The sequence below is a fragment of the Lissotriton helveticus genome, chromosome 1_2 (assembly GCF_964261635.1).
Source record: "Lissotriton helveticus chromosome 1_2, aLisHel1.1, whole genome shotgun sequence".
Classification (NCBI taxonomy): Eukaryota; Metazoa; Chordata; class Amphibia; order Caudata; family Salamandridae; genus Lissotriton; species Lissotriton helveticus.
This window is the reverse complement of record NC_136058.1, coordinates 180076215-180089173: the sequence shown is the minus strand read 5'-3', so window position 1 is coordinate 180089173 and position 12959 is coordinate 180076215. Positions and strand designations below refer to the sequence as shown.

The 12959-nt window shown below is 46.5% G+C and overlaps 1 protein-coding gene across 1 annotated transcript in view; it reads right to left on the bottom strand.

Moving 5' to 3' along the window:
• NRDC (nardilysin convertase) overlaps window positions 1-12959 on the bottom strand; it is a 2150332-nt gene that overhangs the window by 955858 nt on the left and 1181515 nt on the right. Inside the window, exon 13 of the mRNA XM_078670713.1 lies at window positions 10757-10877. Within this exon, the coding sequence (XP_078526839.1) occupies window positions 10757-10877 (121 nt within the window). The remainder of the gene's footprint in view (window positions 1-10756; window positions 10878-12959) is intronic.

Genomic DNA, 12959 nt, shown 5'->3' with positions numbered 1-12959 from the left:
ATTGGCCGTTGTCTGGGTGGTATGTGAGGAGGGGTAGAGGTGAGTTCCAGGCAGTAACCATACTGGATAATTTGTCTCACCCACCTGTCTGTGGTGATGTTGTTCCAGACAGGTAGGAACTGTGATAGTCTTCCTCCGACCGGAGTGGAATGGTCTGCAGGAAGCTGAGGGAAGTCATGGTTTGGTAGTGAGGGAGGTTCGGTTGTACTTACCCCGAGCCCTCCCTTTGTTATTGTTTCCTCTGTACACACCCCTAAAATATCCTCTGTTGGGGATGTTTGTGCAGGGGTTTTATAGGAGGAAGTTGTAGCCTCTGTGGGAATATTTTTGGGACCCGCCCCTATAGAAGGAGTGATCAAAGGACCCTTGTGTAGTCTGAAACTGTAATGCTCCCATAGATTTAGCAGTGTCAGTGTAATTTTCAATTTTTTCTAGAGCTGTGTCTACAGCTGCCCCAAAGAGGTGTTCCTGATCAGACAATTGATTTAAAATCGTTGTTTGAACTGCCTGTTTAAATCCGGAAATGTGTAACTGTGCATGTTTACGGAGAAAGGCACTGGTGTTAACAGATCTAGCTGCAGTGTCTGCTGCATCAAGGGCATATTTAATGGAGGCATTTGTAATTAACTTGTCTTCACCGCCCCCATCTGGCCACCCGATCCCAGGAGTGATGCATCAATCACCACTGTGAACTCTGGTTGGGGAAGGGAGAGGGATCTGCAGTCAACCCAATCCTGGTTCGTGAGCCACCACTGCAATTGGCTTGCAGTGCCCTCCGAGATCTGGACGCACTCGGACAGGTTCCCCTGATGCTGCGCCCACTGGAACTTCAGGTCACACTGCAGAGCCCACATATGCTATCTGGCATGATCCACCAGCAGGATACAGGAGGCTATCAGGCCCAGTAGCCAGATGTTCATTCTGACCGAAACCCGGGATAGAGGCTGAAAGATCGGAATCATAGCCCGAATATCCCAGACTCGCTGTTCAGGAGGGTCGACCCGAAACTACGCTGTGTCCAGAATCGCTCAGATGAAGAGGAACTTCTGAGAGGGAGTCAGGTGTGACTTCGGCACGTTCATGGAGAACCCTAGCGAATGCAGGAGGTCCGCCGTAGTCTAGAGGTGGGAGACGACTGCTTGGGGCGAGTCCGCCTTCAACAACCAGTCGTCGAGATAGGGGAAGACTGGAACCACTGATCTGCGCTGGTAAGGCCAAAGGGGAGCACGGTAAACTGAAAATTATCATGGCCTACCGTGAACAGCAGGCAACGCCGGTGGGACAGCAGGACGGGGATGTGAAAATAAGCATCCTGCAAGTTCGACGCTACCATCCAGTCTCCAGGGTCGAGAGCAGACATGACCTGAGCTAGGGTCAACATTTTTAACTTCGCCTTCTGGAGGAAGTGGTTGACGTTCCTGAGATCCAAGATAGGACACAGGACCTTGTCCTTCTTCGGCACCAGAAAGTAGTGGGAATAGCAACTACAACCTACTTCTGTGGCTGGAACTCTTTCGATGGCTCCCTTGGCCAAGAGAGCCGTAACTTCCTGTTGGAGAAGGGTCAGATGATCCCCCGAAATTCGATGGTACTGAGGTGGCATGACTGGGGAGGTTGTCTCAAAGGGGAGGGAGTAGCCCCTTCGGACTATCTGCAAAACCCACCTGTCCGACGTGATGGTACGCCAGTGGGGGAGGTGATGGTGAATCCTGCCACCCACTGGGGTGTAATGGGCCTGAAAGGTTGGAGTAGGAGGGTTTGGAGGCTGATGCAAAGGGGGCGGTGGTGGACTGGCCCACCCGCTGGCCCCCAGAACCACAGCAGTGGTTCCCACGACCCAGGCCGCGCTGGGGCTGAACAGCTTGCACCGGCCTGTGGCCCTGGAGGGAACATGGTGGGGCACCCCTTCCGTAGCCATTAAAGGGGCGAAAGGCAGACTGTGCAGGGCGGGTGGTGGAAAGGACCTGGCCGTAGCTCAAGAGTCCTTAAAGTGCTCTAGCGTGTTTTGTGCTTTGTCGCCAACAAGGCGACGGTCATCAAAGGGCATGTCCACAAGAGTGGATAGGACATGTCCCGATAAACCAGTAGACCTCAAAGAGGCGTAGCGTCGAAGGGCTACCGGCGTGGAAATTCCTTAAGACATGGATTTATAGCCTGGCAGACTCAGTCTGCAAATCGTTGGTATAATCGCCCTGATTGAGAACTTTATTTCTGTCCATCTTCAGCATATGAGTCCAAGCGCCAAGATGCTCCCTGGAGTGGTAGTGCGCTATATAAATGTTCATCACATCACAACACAAATTGTCCCGCCTAGTGAGTCGGCAGTATGAAGCACACATCGGATGGTAAACTTCGCTGCATCTCTCCCCTTTGCGACTGCACAGGAGAGCACGACCCGGCCCTCCTCCGGGCACTGGGTCGGCACCTGCGCTACCGTATCCCACACAGAGTGGGTGTAACGGCCCAATAGACATGTAGTGTTTACGACCACAGTCCCAAGCTGGAGGAAGAAAACATTTACTTCCAAAGGTGGTCCAGCTTTTTGGATTCCCTATTGGGTGGTGTGTTAGGGAATGTGCCTTTGGACGTGGAGTCTTGGACCAGCAAGCTCTAAGGCTCTCAGGGGTGGGGTGTTGGTAGAGAAAAGTGGGGTTGCCTGGGGCCAGGCAGTGGTGTCGGGCAATCATCCTGTTCACAAAAGCCCCCGTGTTGGGCCTGGACCAGGTGCCCAAAAGGACGTCCGTGAGGGCTTCATTAAACTGTAGCAGGGGCTCCGAAGAGCTCGCTGCCGGTTGAAGCACCTCTGTCAGCAGGTTAGTCCTGACTGCCACCGTAGGTAGCTCAAGGTGGCGAGCCTCAGCCGCCTTACGCAACACCACTGCGTATGTCGCTGCCGCCTCCATAGCCACGGTAGGAGGAGACAGCATGCCAGGGTCTGGGGAGGTATGCAGGCCACTGGCTTCCCCCAGTCTCTCTCTCCAGTCTGGGTCATAACCTAACTGGTCAGTTAAAGGGTCCCCAGACCCCTCCCAGTCCTCCTCATCCTCCCCTGGCTGCCAAACTGGTCTCAAAGAGCCAGGGTATAACAGGGGCACAAAAGTACCCATTGGTCGTGCCGGTCCGGCTTCATGTCTACCTCGGCGTGGAGGCCAGGGTCGAAGTCGGCAGGCGACACAGCCGACGCCGGCTGCAGACGTGGTGCTGGGGGAGGCATAACAAGGCCAACGGGCGCCGATCCGGATCAGGCCTGGATCCACAGGGACCCTGATACGCGGAGGCCAAAGCCGCCGGCGTCGAAGGCCCAGGGCCCCCAGCCGAGCCCACGGGGCCCAAAGGCGTGCCGGAGGAGTCGGGCTGGCCAAAGATGGCGTGCATCATTTTGTAAAACTGACTAAGCTGGGCAGGGGTCGCTACCGGTCCTGGGAAGGGTCGGCAAACCTGGGGCGGAGCCGCACCACCCGCATCCTTCGTTGTGTCAGCCGACGGATGGGGAGAAGTCTAAGAGCGAGGATGCAACTTCAACTTCTTCTTGTGCTTCGACTTACCTGACCCCGAGTACGAAGACTTGGAGATGAAGAATGGTCGTGGCTCCGCGACTGATCCCTCGACCTCATACACAACCGACTGCCAGGCCTCGAGTAGCTTTCAGGACCGCTTCTGCAAAGACTTCGGGCCATGGTCCGGCAGTCGGAGCACGACTTGGGGTAGTGGTAACGTTCCAGGCATTAGAGGCACACGTGGTGCGGATCAGTCACCGACATCAGTCGGTTACAGGAACCGCAAGGATTGAAGCCGGGCATCTGTCATGCACCAGGAGTTGATGGGCTCAAAAACTATGTCAACAAAAGTCGAGAGAAAAAATCTGTCAAAAAGTGACTGGAGGTACCGCTCTCTCCGGATCTGAGTTTGCTGGCGCGCCAAAAGTAAGAACAAACGTCAGCGCGCGAGAGCAGCATCTATGTAGCTATCGCAACGTCATCCCGGCGACCACGATGCTGATGACGAATGCGGAGTCGACCGATTGCCACCTTCCGAAGTGCAGGGATACAGCTGCCAAAAAAACTTTCCGGATCCAGTCTGACGCATGGGGGTTATTCTAAGGTAAGGAATCTATAACTAACAGTTTCTTTCAGATATAAAGGTTTTAAAAATATTCCTCAAAATGGGACAGCTTAAAGAGGCGAATAAAGTTAATATGAGAATTGACAAAGTCCAGAAGCAGAAATGAAAGTCTGTAAACAGGGACTATTGCCAAAACCCACAGAAGACTTAAAGACAAAACAGAGCTAGATCCTCACCCTGAAGTGCATCAAGACAAAATTCCTAAGGGAGGTTAGTTAAGATGATAAACAGCAAAATATCGTTGAAGGTAATGCTGCAAACTACTTTCATTTGGGGACTGTTTAAGGGCAGAAAGCAGCCTATTTTTTTGTGATTTTGGTGATTTACCTTCCAAAAGTGACATCAAGAACAGCAGGTACTAAGAATGGGAAGGGGCCTCAAGGGTAGTGAAACCTGACTGCCTGCTCAATTATTACCAGAGAGTCATTAGGATATAATTATGGATTCAGCCAATGCCTGATCATCCCTTTCAGGGATTTTAACCTAATACTGATCAATACAAGCGTAGCTATAACTTAATGAATAACAGGCCTACCTCCTACTTGGAACGCTGAACCAATAAACAAGTACACAAGCCACCATCCATAAGTACTGTATAGTGTTTAACTGCTTGTAGCAAATATGTCAAAATGTGAAGTCAGGCTATAGAGCAATGCACTACTGAAGTTCGGTAAAATGTAAATTAAACAAAAACTGGGAACATGTTTCTATAAAAGCAAGAATCAACCTATTCCCATTTCGTGCAATACTACCTACCAGACTTGGGGATGTTGTGGTAACCCACAGCTATGAAATAACTAGGAATCCATCCAGCACATACACAGAGGAAAACATAACCCCCAAGTATTGTTAAGGTTATGGAAGGCATATGTAAAACTCTCCTGTTTTGAGTTAACCTACCATTGTCAGTGATGGGTTCTGCAGCATTCATCAAGGTGGTGAAATTACCCAATGGTTCTGTGTGTTGCAGGGAATGATGCGTTTGCGGTCATGTAGAATATTCAAAGAATTAGAAGGTATTCTAGTCTCCATGATACAAGATGATGCTATGCTAAGATTGAAACTAAGGATTCTTAAAATGAACACTGGGGTTTAGCACCACAGCTACACCACCTACCACAATGACTTCCCACTTCTCCCAACAGGGAATACTCATTGTTGACTGGCTACTATGGACAAATGTCTCGGACCATCCCATATATCACCGTAGAACAAAGACCCAGAGATTCCACACCCAACATCTTTAATGTCTCAAATGTGGGAAAATCGATCCCCAAAAAGGGAGTGCTGGGAGTGTTGAAAAAATCAATTGGGGAGTGGCACCTCGGCCGATTCAGGCACAACTTCAGTTGAGGTCAGACTGGATTCAGAGAGAAAAATTGGGCCCCCTCCTCTGGCACTGGTTATGTTGGCATCATGGCCAACTAGCCTAGCATCGGTCATGGCACAAAAAGGAGGGGAGTCGGAACAACAGATGTAGGCATGAAAGAGCAGAAACTGCTTTGATTTCATGTGTTTGTTTCGCTTGCCTGAGGACCTGAAGTGCGACAAAGACCGGCTTCTGGAGCGGTTCCTAGAAGGGGCCCGACATCAAACCCTGAATGCGGAGGGTGACATGGAATGGTCCCGGCGAAGAGTTTCCTTATGCCTGGTGGCCTAGTTTCACCTTGCTTCAGTGAAGGCCTTCAGGTTCATTGTAGCACAGTTGCTGCAGGCCTGAAAGTCATGGCTCAACACCAGGAACAACAGACACACCTGATGAGGATCCACAGTAGCATTGTCTCTGCTATTAGCAAAAACACTTAGCCATTTACTGGTACAAAAAACAGAACTACCACATGAAAAGTTTAGTTGAGATCCTAATGAATGGCTACCAGTGTAGGAACTTTGCATGGGGCAGTACAAACTGATAATAAAAAACAAACTATCTGCTAGACTGAAGAGAAATGTATAAAATATTGACTGAAGATGGCACGAGGAAAAGAGGACCAGATGGCCTCCCTGTACAATTGTATGCGACATTGTCAGACCAATTAGCCCTCAAACTAGTAGTATTGTATAACGAGCCCCTTCAAAGTGGAATCATTTCCCTTTCAAAGTGTGAGGCTCTCATAACAGCCCTTCTGAAATCTGGTAAACACCTTGATGTCCTGAAAATCTTTTGCCATACGGACCCCTACCAATTCAAAATATTGAGTACAAGATTCTTAATATAATACTTTCAAATAGGCTGCTACCCCATATGCCACACCACATTCAAATGGATCAAAGAGGCTTTGGCCCGGGCAGCAACACTTCACAGAACACGCGACGCCTATTTAAGGTAATTGAAACAACCCTTAAATCCTGGCTTACTGCAACTGTTACTAACAGTTGACATAGAGAAAGCATCTGATTCTCTTAGCTGGCGATATTTGCATAGGGTCTTGTGCCACTTTGATCTTGTAGATAAATTCCAAAAATGGTGAGAGGTGCTTTACACCCTGCCATTGCACGAGCACACACAGGTCGGTTGATCTCAGAGCAGCATGAGATCTATCGAGGAACCAAACTGTGCTGGCCCATTTCTCCTCTCCTCTTCTTTCAAGCAATTGCGCCATTGGCTGCTTAACTCCAACAGGTAGGCAGAGAACGGGGATTCCCAGAGGGAGAATCATGTGATATCATTTCACTCTATGCCGATAACCTTTGATATGCATGCAGGGTGCAGAGACAAATCTTGGAATAACTTGAGACCTTTGGCAGTTTGTCTGGATTGAAGGGGAACTGGGGGAAAACAGTCTCTACTCGATGACGCGGAGGCCCCTCTGCTTTGGAATGGTTCTCTGTGGCTGTTCCCCCTCCCGGGATACCTTCACTTCAAAATCATTAGGGGTGGGTGCAGATTTATCATACAGAAGCGGACATCACAGAGGGTAATTTCTGAGTAGACATCTAAGCTGACTATTTAAAGACAGTGCTTAGGTTTCACTATCTGGAAACCAAGATAACTATGGAACACCTCAGGCAAAAAGGGATATTGCAAATCTACTGGTCACTGATAGTCAAATCCCTTGACCCTTTCCATTTCCGACACACATAGGTAAATAATTCCAGTGTTTTAGATGACGATGACAGGACTAAACTAAAAATGCCCCCCAGGCTTCTGGCAACATCAGACAGACTGACTCCTACAGTTTAAATATTTACATTGAGTATGTTATGTTGCGGCAGATGGGCAGGGCCCATCGGCTGTGTGAAGATGCCGCAAGAATGGAGGACACCTACCTACATGTTAAATGTGAATGCACTGTCATTGCCTTATACTGACGCACACATCTAGACAGTAACAGTACAGCTTTATGCTAGACCCTAAGGTAGCATTGCTGAGGATCATGGACAACTGGAAGTGAGGCCAAAGTTCACATTTACCAGTGGAATAGGTTGCTCAATTGCCAAACGGGATATAAAGAATTGGCAAAAAGCAACTCTGCTGACCTTGGTGAGAGGAAGGCATGGATAGACGTGCATTAGCAGAAACGCAGTCTATTGGGCTAGAGGTTGTCCAACAAAACACCAGCAGATTTGATCTCCTTGGACACAAAATGTAGCGGCCCGATCACTCAAGGTCCCATCTTATTTTGGCAATTGCCTGATTAGGTGGCCTTTGAGCTCAGCGGCAGGGGGAGGTGTGGTTTGTGGGTCACACTACAGTGAATGTGTACTGTCAATGGTTGTTATGAAAGCATAGATACTTTCAACATTTCTTCATGATTTTCTATTTAAGAAGGATTAAAATGCAACTCAATTGTTTTAGCAAAAAAAAAAACAGAAAACGTAAGAAGGAATATGAAATAGAGTTCTACAACTTAACACGCCCTCAGTTATGTCTCTCTTACTACAATAAGACATGCTCATGAGTAAGTTTGACAAGGTGACTAGAAACCAAAGCTGAGTGGGTCTGTTTTCACAAACGTATCTATGTAATAGGCCCACAGGCGAAAGCATCTTAGCTTATTAAAAATTAGATTGGTTTTCAAAAGAAAGTATTTTAATGCAAAATGTGCTTTCATTGGTTTTTTTCTCCTTTGAAATTAATAAGGATATCACCCACCATATCTCTGCAATTGTGTTTATCGCCACATTTAACAGTTAGAAGAGTAATTCATGAGCACTGCAGGTTATATGGCCTATACATTAGCATAAATGATAGAAACAAATGAATATGTAGATATTTTCTGCATGTAAATCAAGACCGTTGCTATAATTTCTAAGCTCTGGACATTTTCAAATATAAATAAACATGCACATATTAGCTGTGTTAGTTCTGCATAATCAATGCATAGATCTACTTGATCCTATCTGCAATCAGCAAACTTCCACAGGAGCTTTTTTATATTATCATACATTTATTTTGCTTATTCTGATCGCAAAAATAACTCACACATAAATAAACATATAGTCATGTTAACCCCTTGCAAGCAGCGCAGATTTTCGCGCTGTGCGGGCGATTTGAATAGTGGGCGGGATTCGGATGTCCCTCGGCCATCCTCCTCACACGTCCACTGTGACGCATGATGGCCAGTGGCCGTCCCGAGCATGCAAGGGGTTAAGAAAGAAATCACTACATTAAAAATGCACAATAGAATCACACAGCTCCCCTTCCACTATAAAATAAGCTCTCTGTGTTAACAACTTTCATTTACAGAAAGGTTGTGCATATATCAAATCTCACACTAATAGACTGTCTCTATCAACAGTACAGTAGATGTGCCCCGCTAGACACTTAAAATTTGCTTAAAAGGTAACATAAAAAACTGTTGTATTGAAATGGGCTAGCTGAAAACTAGCACCCGTTTGCACAGAGCATTATCAATTATTATCTGCTCTTAAAACACTGAGTACCTGATCCATATGGCAATCAGATATTTAGCCATACCAAACACCACTACTGTGCTTGTATCATGCTGAGTAGCCCGAGTGCTTCAAAGTGGTGTCAGGTACCAATTTTCCTACACAAGGGGACAATCCACTTTGCCTGGACGTTTTTGTAACAAGGCCAAATCATCTGATATAGCCTTTGTTTGCCACGTGCTGCAAAACATTTTAATGGAAAGGGTCCTAAATCTGAATTAAAGAAATGGTTTACGCACAACTGCTGGGACGATTTCATCAAGAATTTGTTCATATTATGGACATGGTTTAACATCTATAAAAGCTAGTGAAAGTGATCCCTTACACTTTGTCACATTTTCTACAGATATATATTTTTTTTTCCAGAGTTGTATAAAGCGCGAAATTGACCCGAAGGTATCAGAGCGCTTTACATGAGCACCAGTTGCATTACACAAGGACACATTCTTTTTTGCTAGGCACAGGAAGATTACGTGTTTTGTCCAGAATCACAGGATATTGAGCTTCGTTGCCGAGACTCGAACCTGAATCCCCATATTTGAGGTTGACCATCCTCTCCCCAAATTCCCAATACATTCCTTTAACCCTTCCTCTAAGGATCAAGCACATCTTCTCGGGTGAGGTAAAGTATATTTCCAACCCCAACTTCCTCAAGAGCTCCCGAATATATCTCACTCAGGGAATTTTGTTGACACATGGGGATATAATGAGGTCTCTTAGGCCCACCCGAAAACATTTGAGAGCCTCAGTAGACCAAACCCGATGCCAAAACATTAGAAGTCTACATTCTGTTTTGTGTAGGATCCTTGTTTCTGCCAAATCTCGTAAGACAGGGGTCAGGGCAGTACTCGCAGGGAGACTGAATAATGAACCTATGCTCAACAAGTGTTAGGCTATCTATTTTCCAACACCCCCACACTCTGCCCCATACAATACCGACCCCAATGCCTTGCTGTTGTAAATCAAATGTAAGAGCTGGGTCTTCCATTTTTAGACACTGTCCGTCTATGTACCTTTGCCATGCCTGTTGTCTTCTGGAGTTGTTACACATGCGTTTTTTCAAGACGGGGAAGCCAACTCAAATTTGGGGTAAGTCTTATACCTAAATGATCACAGGTGGGCAACAAATCAAGAGAGTTCTCCCCCATTAACATGAGTCTCTTGAATTGATTCCTTTCTCAATTACAGAAAACCATGAATTTGGTCTTAGAACCATTCAGCTCCAAACCCCACTCATCACAGAACGATTAAAACTAACTTCATAGCTGTTGGAGCCCCTGGGGTAACTTTGATATGAGAATGGTGTCATCGGCGAAAAGGCGGGCCGGAACCTTCCTCATCCAGACATTAGATGCATCACACCAATCTCTATTCAAGTAATCCACCACGTCATTAATGTATAATGAGGACAGAGTGGGGCCTAGAACACACCCATCTGACTATACGCTTTACCTAAATGGGTTCAGTTAACTGTTCCTCCTCCCTCCACCTAACCTGGGAAAGATTGTCCTCATGATTTCTTATACAGAAAGACAGTGACAGGAATGTTGCAGCAGGAGTAAGCATCACAAGACAGGCACACAAAATATGATTTAATGAGTAAGTTCATTAAGTTTAAATTGTGAAAACTTTTCTTTTTATCATTTCAAGAACGCCTTCCACATACATTAATAGACCAATTTTGTGCTATTTATTTTTGAAAAGTGCATTTAATAAATGTATCACTGGGTTCAATAAATACCTCATAGAAATGCCTGCAGCCCTCATCAGTCAGTGTTATGGAAACGCTAAAGACAGAGTAGGTTGTGTTCTGTTCAAATCCTGTCTCACTGTTGCCTCCAAACAATGCAAGAGCCCAGCATCTGAATGAGAAAGCACATACACACATCTGTAACACATTTAAAATTGTATTGATACAAATCTACAACACTGAATGCATTAAGTGCTTATACCTAAAAACATTTCTACAATGTGATCACACATGGGCACCTCTATAGTATAGTCTGTACCTGTCTGGATAAAGCAAACCTATGGTAACACTCTTCCTGGTGGATAAGTCTTACCGCAGATTTTCCGAATACCCCACACCTCACCAAAACGTCCTGCAGGACTGAATAGGCAAAATGCCCTTCCCTGAGGAACTGAGAATTGAGCCAGTAATGACTGGTAAAGGTATGGACGGAAGCTTATGACAACCTGGCAGATGTCCAAAATAGGAATGATCCTAGAAAATCGCAGTGCATTCTGGTTTAATGAACCGTAAGACCATCAGGCAGCTCCTTCTTGGCCAAGGCAGAGCACAATTTGCTACAAAAGACACGTAGAAATGGAGCATTTCTGGATTGCCTTTCCCTTCTTCACACTAGTGAAACCAACAAAGAGTCACCCTGGCACTCAGTCCTTTCAATATCGAAACTAAGGGACAGCTTAAGATCTAGCTAGTGAAGCGTCTCCTCCTTTTTAGAGAGCTGTGGCAGAGAGAAACAAGTAAGAAGTTTGACGGACTGCTGTACATTGAAGGGAAAGAGCACCTTTGGGAGAAAGGAGCAATTTGTCCAGAAATAAGGTAGTAAGTATACAGTAGAAACACAGGCAAAGCTAGCAACTCACTGATGCAATATGCTACAGTGATCACAACAAGGAACACCATTTTAAAAGTCAACAATCTAAGAGGACAACTGAGCTTGGGCTAAAAAACATGTACATCACAAAGGTTAAGTTCCAAATTAAGGTCCCACTGCCGCATAAAGAAAGGCAGAGGCTGAAAATGTGAGCCCTTTCAAAACAATTCTTAACAATGGGTGACTTGAATACAGAGGTCAGATTAGGCAACTGAAAAAAGGCCAAGAGGGCCAACAAGTAACCTTTAACAGTGCCCATTGCAAAGCCTTGCTGGTCCAGTGCTAACCAAATAGAAAAACTGACAACTAACCATGAGGAGGATCATTGAATCGGTCCTCGCACCAGGCCACAAACGTACCTTAATGGCCCGGATAGATGAACTTGGTGGAAGGAAGACAAGCTGCCAGAATTACATCTACCTCTTTAGGCATCAGATTAAATCCACTTAGCTGGTTCCGCTTGATATTCAAACCTGGAGGTGTTGATTGTGGCAGTTCAGATGTAGAACTCTGCCCTGTAGCTAGCTCAGCAGAACCTCCTTACAAAGCAGCCAGACTAGAGGACACATTCAGCTGCTCAAACTCTCCGAGCCTAATCTGGGGCTGTCTAAATGAGCTGAGTCTGGTCTTCCTGACCTTCCTCAGGACTTGAAAAATCTGCATCAAAGCATAAAGGAGGCAGAGTGAATCTCCCTGAGCTCCCAGGGCTTGAGAAGGAAGGGATCAGCTGTCTGAGTGGTATTTGTAACATTAGGGCACAAGGAACACCCCACTTGGCAAAGATATCTCAAAACACCTCCAGGTGCAGACGCCACTTGTGGTTGGCAAGATAACACCTTCTAAGCTTGCCTGCGCTGATCCGAGAGAATCAGTCAGGCCACTGATCATCAAGGCTGTCCTATGGAGATCCAGCCACTGAGAGCCTCAGCCCCTGCAGCACCGGTGCACAAGCCCCACACCATCCTCTTTGTTGCAGTACCACTTGTCAATGGTGGTGTTCATCAAAAACCGAATAGAACCATCCCTGATGGAAGTCAAGCTGGATGGATGCTGCTCCTGTAAGTTGATGTAGTATTTCGGTCCAGATGTCTCCTCTCCAGCAATGGATGATGCAGTCATTACCACCACGAGCTCTGGATGAGGAAAAGAAAACATTCAGCCACAAGTCAGGTTGACATTCATCATCGACCACTGAAGGTGCTGTGCTACCTTGTCCAAGATGCAGATGTTGTCCAAGAGGCAACCCAAGTGTTGAGCCCACTGAAGGCACAGATTCCACCACAGAACCTGCACACCAGCAGGTGGCTCGAGGCCAGGAGACTA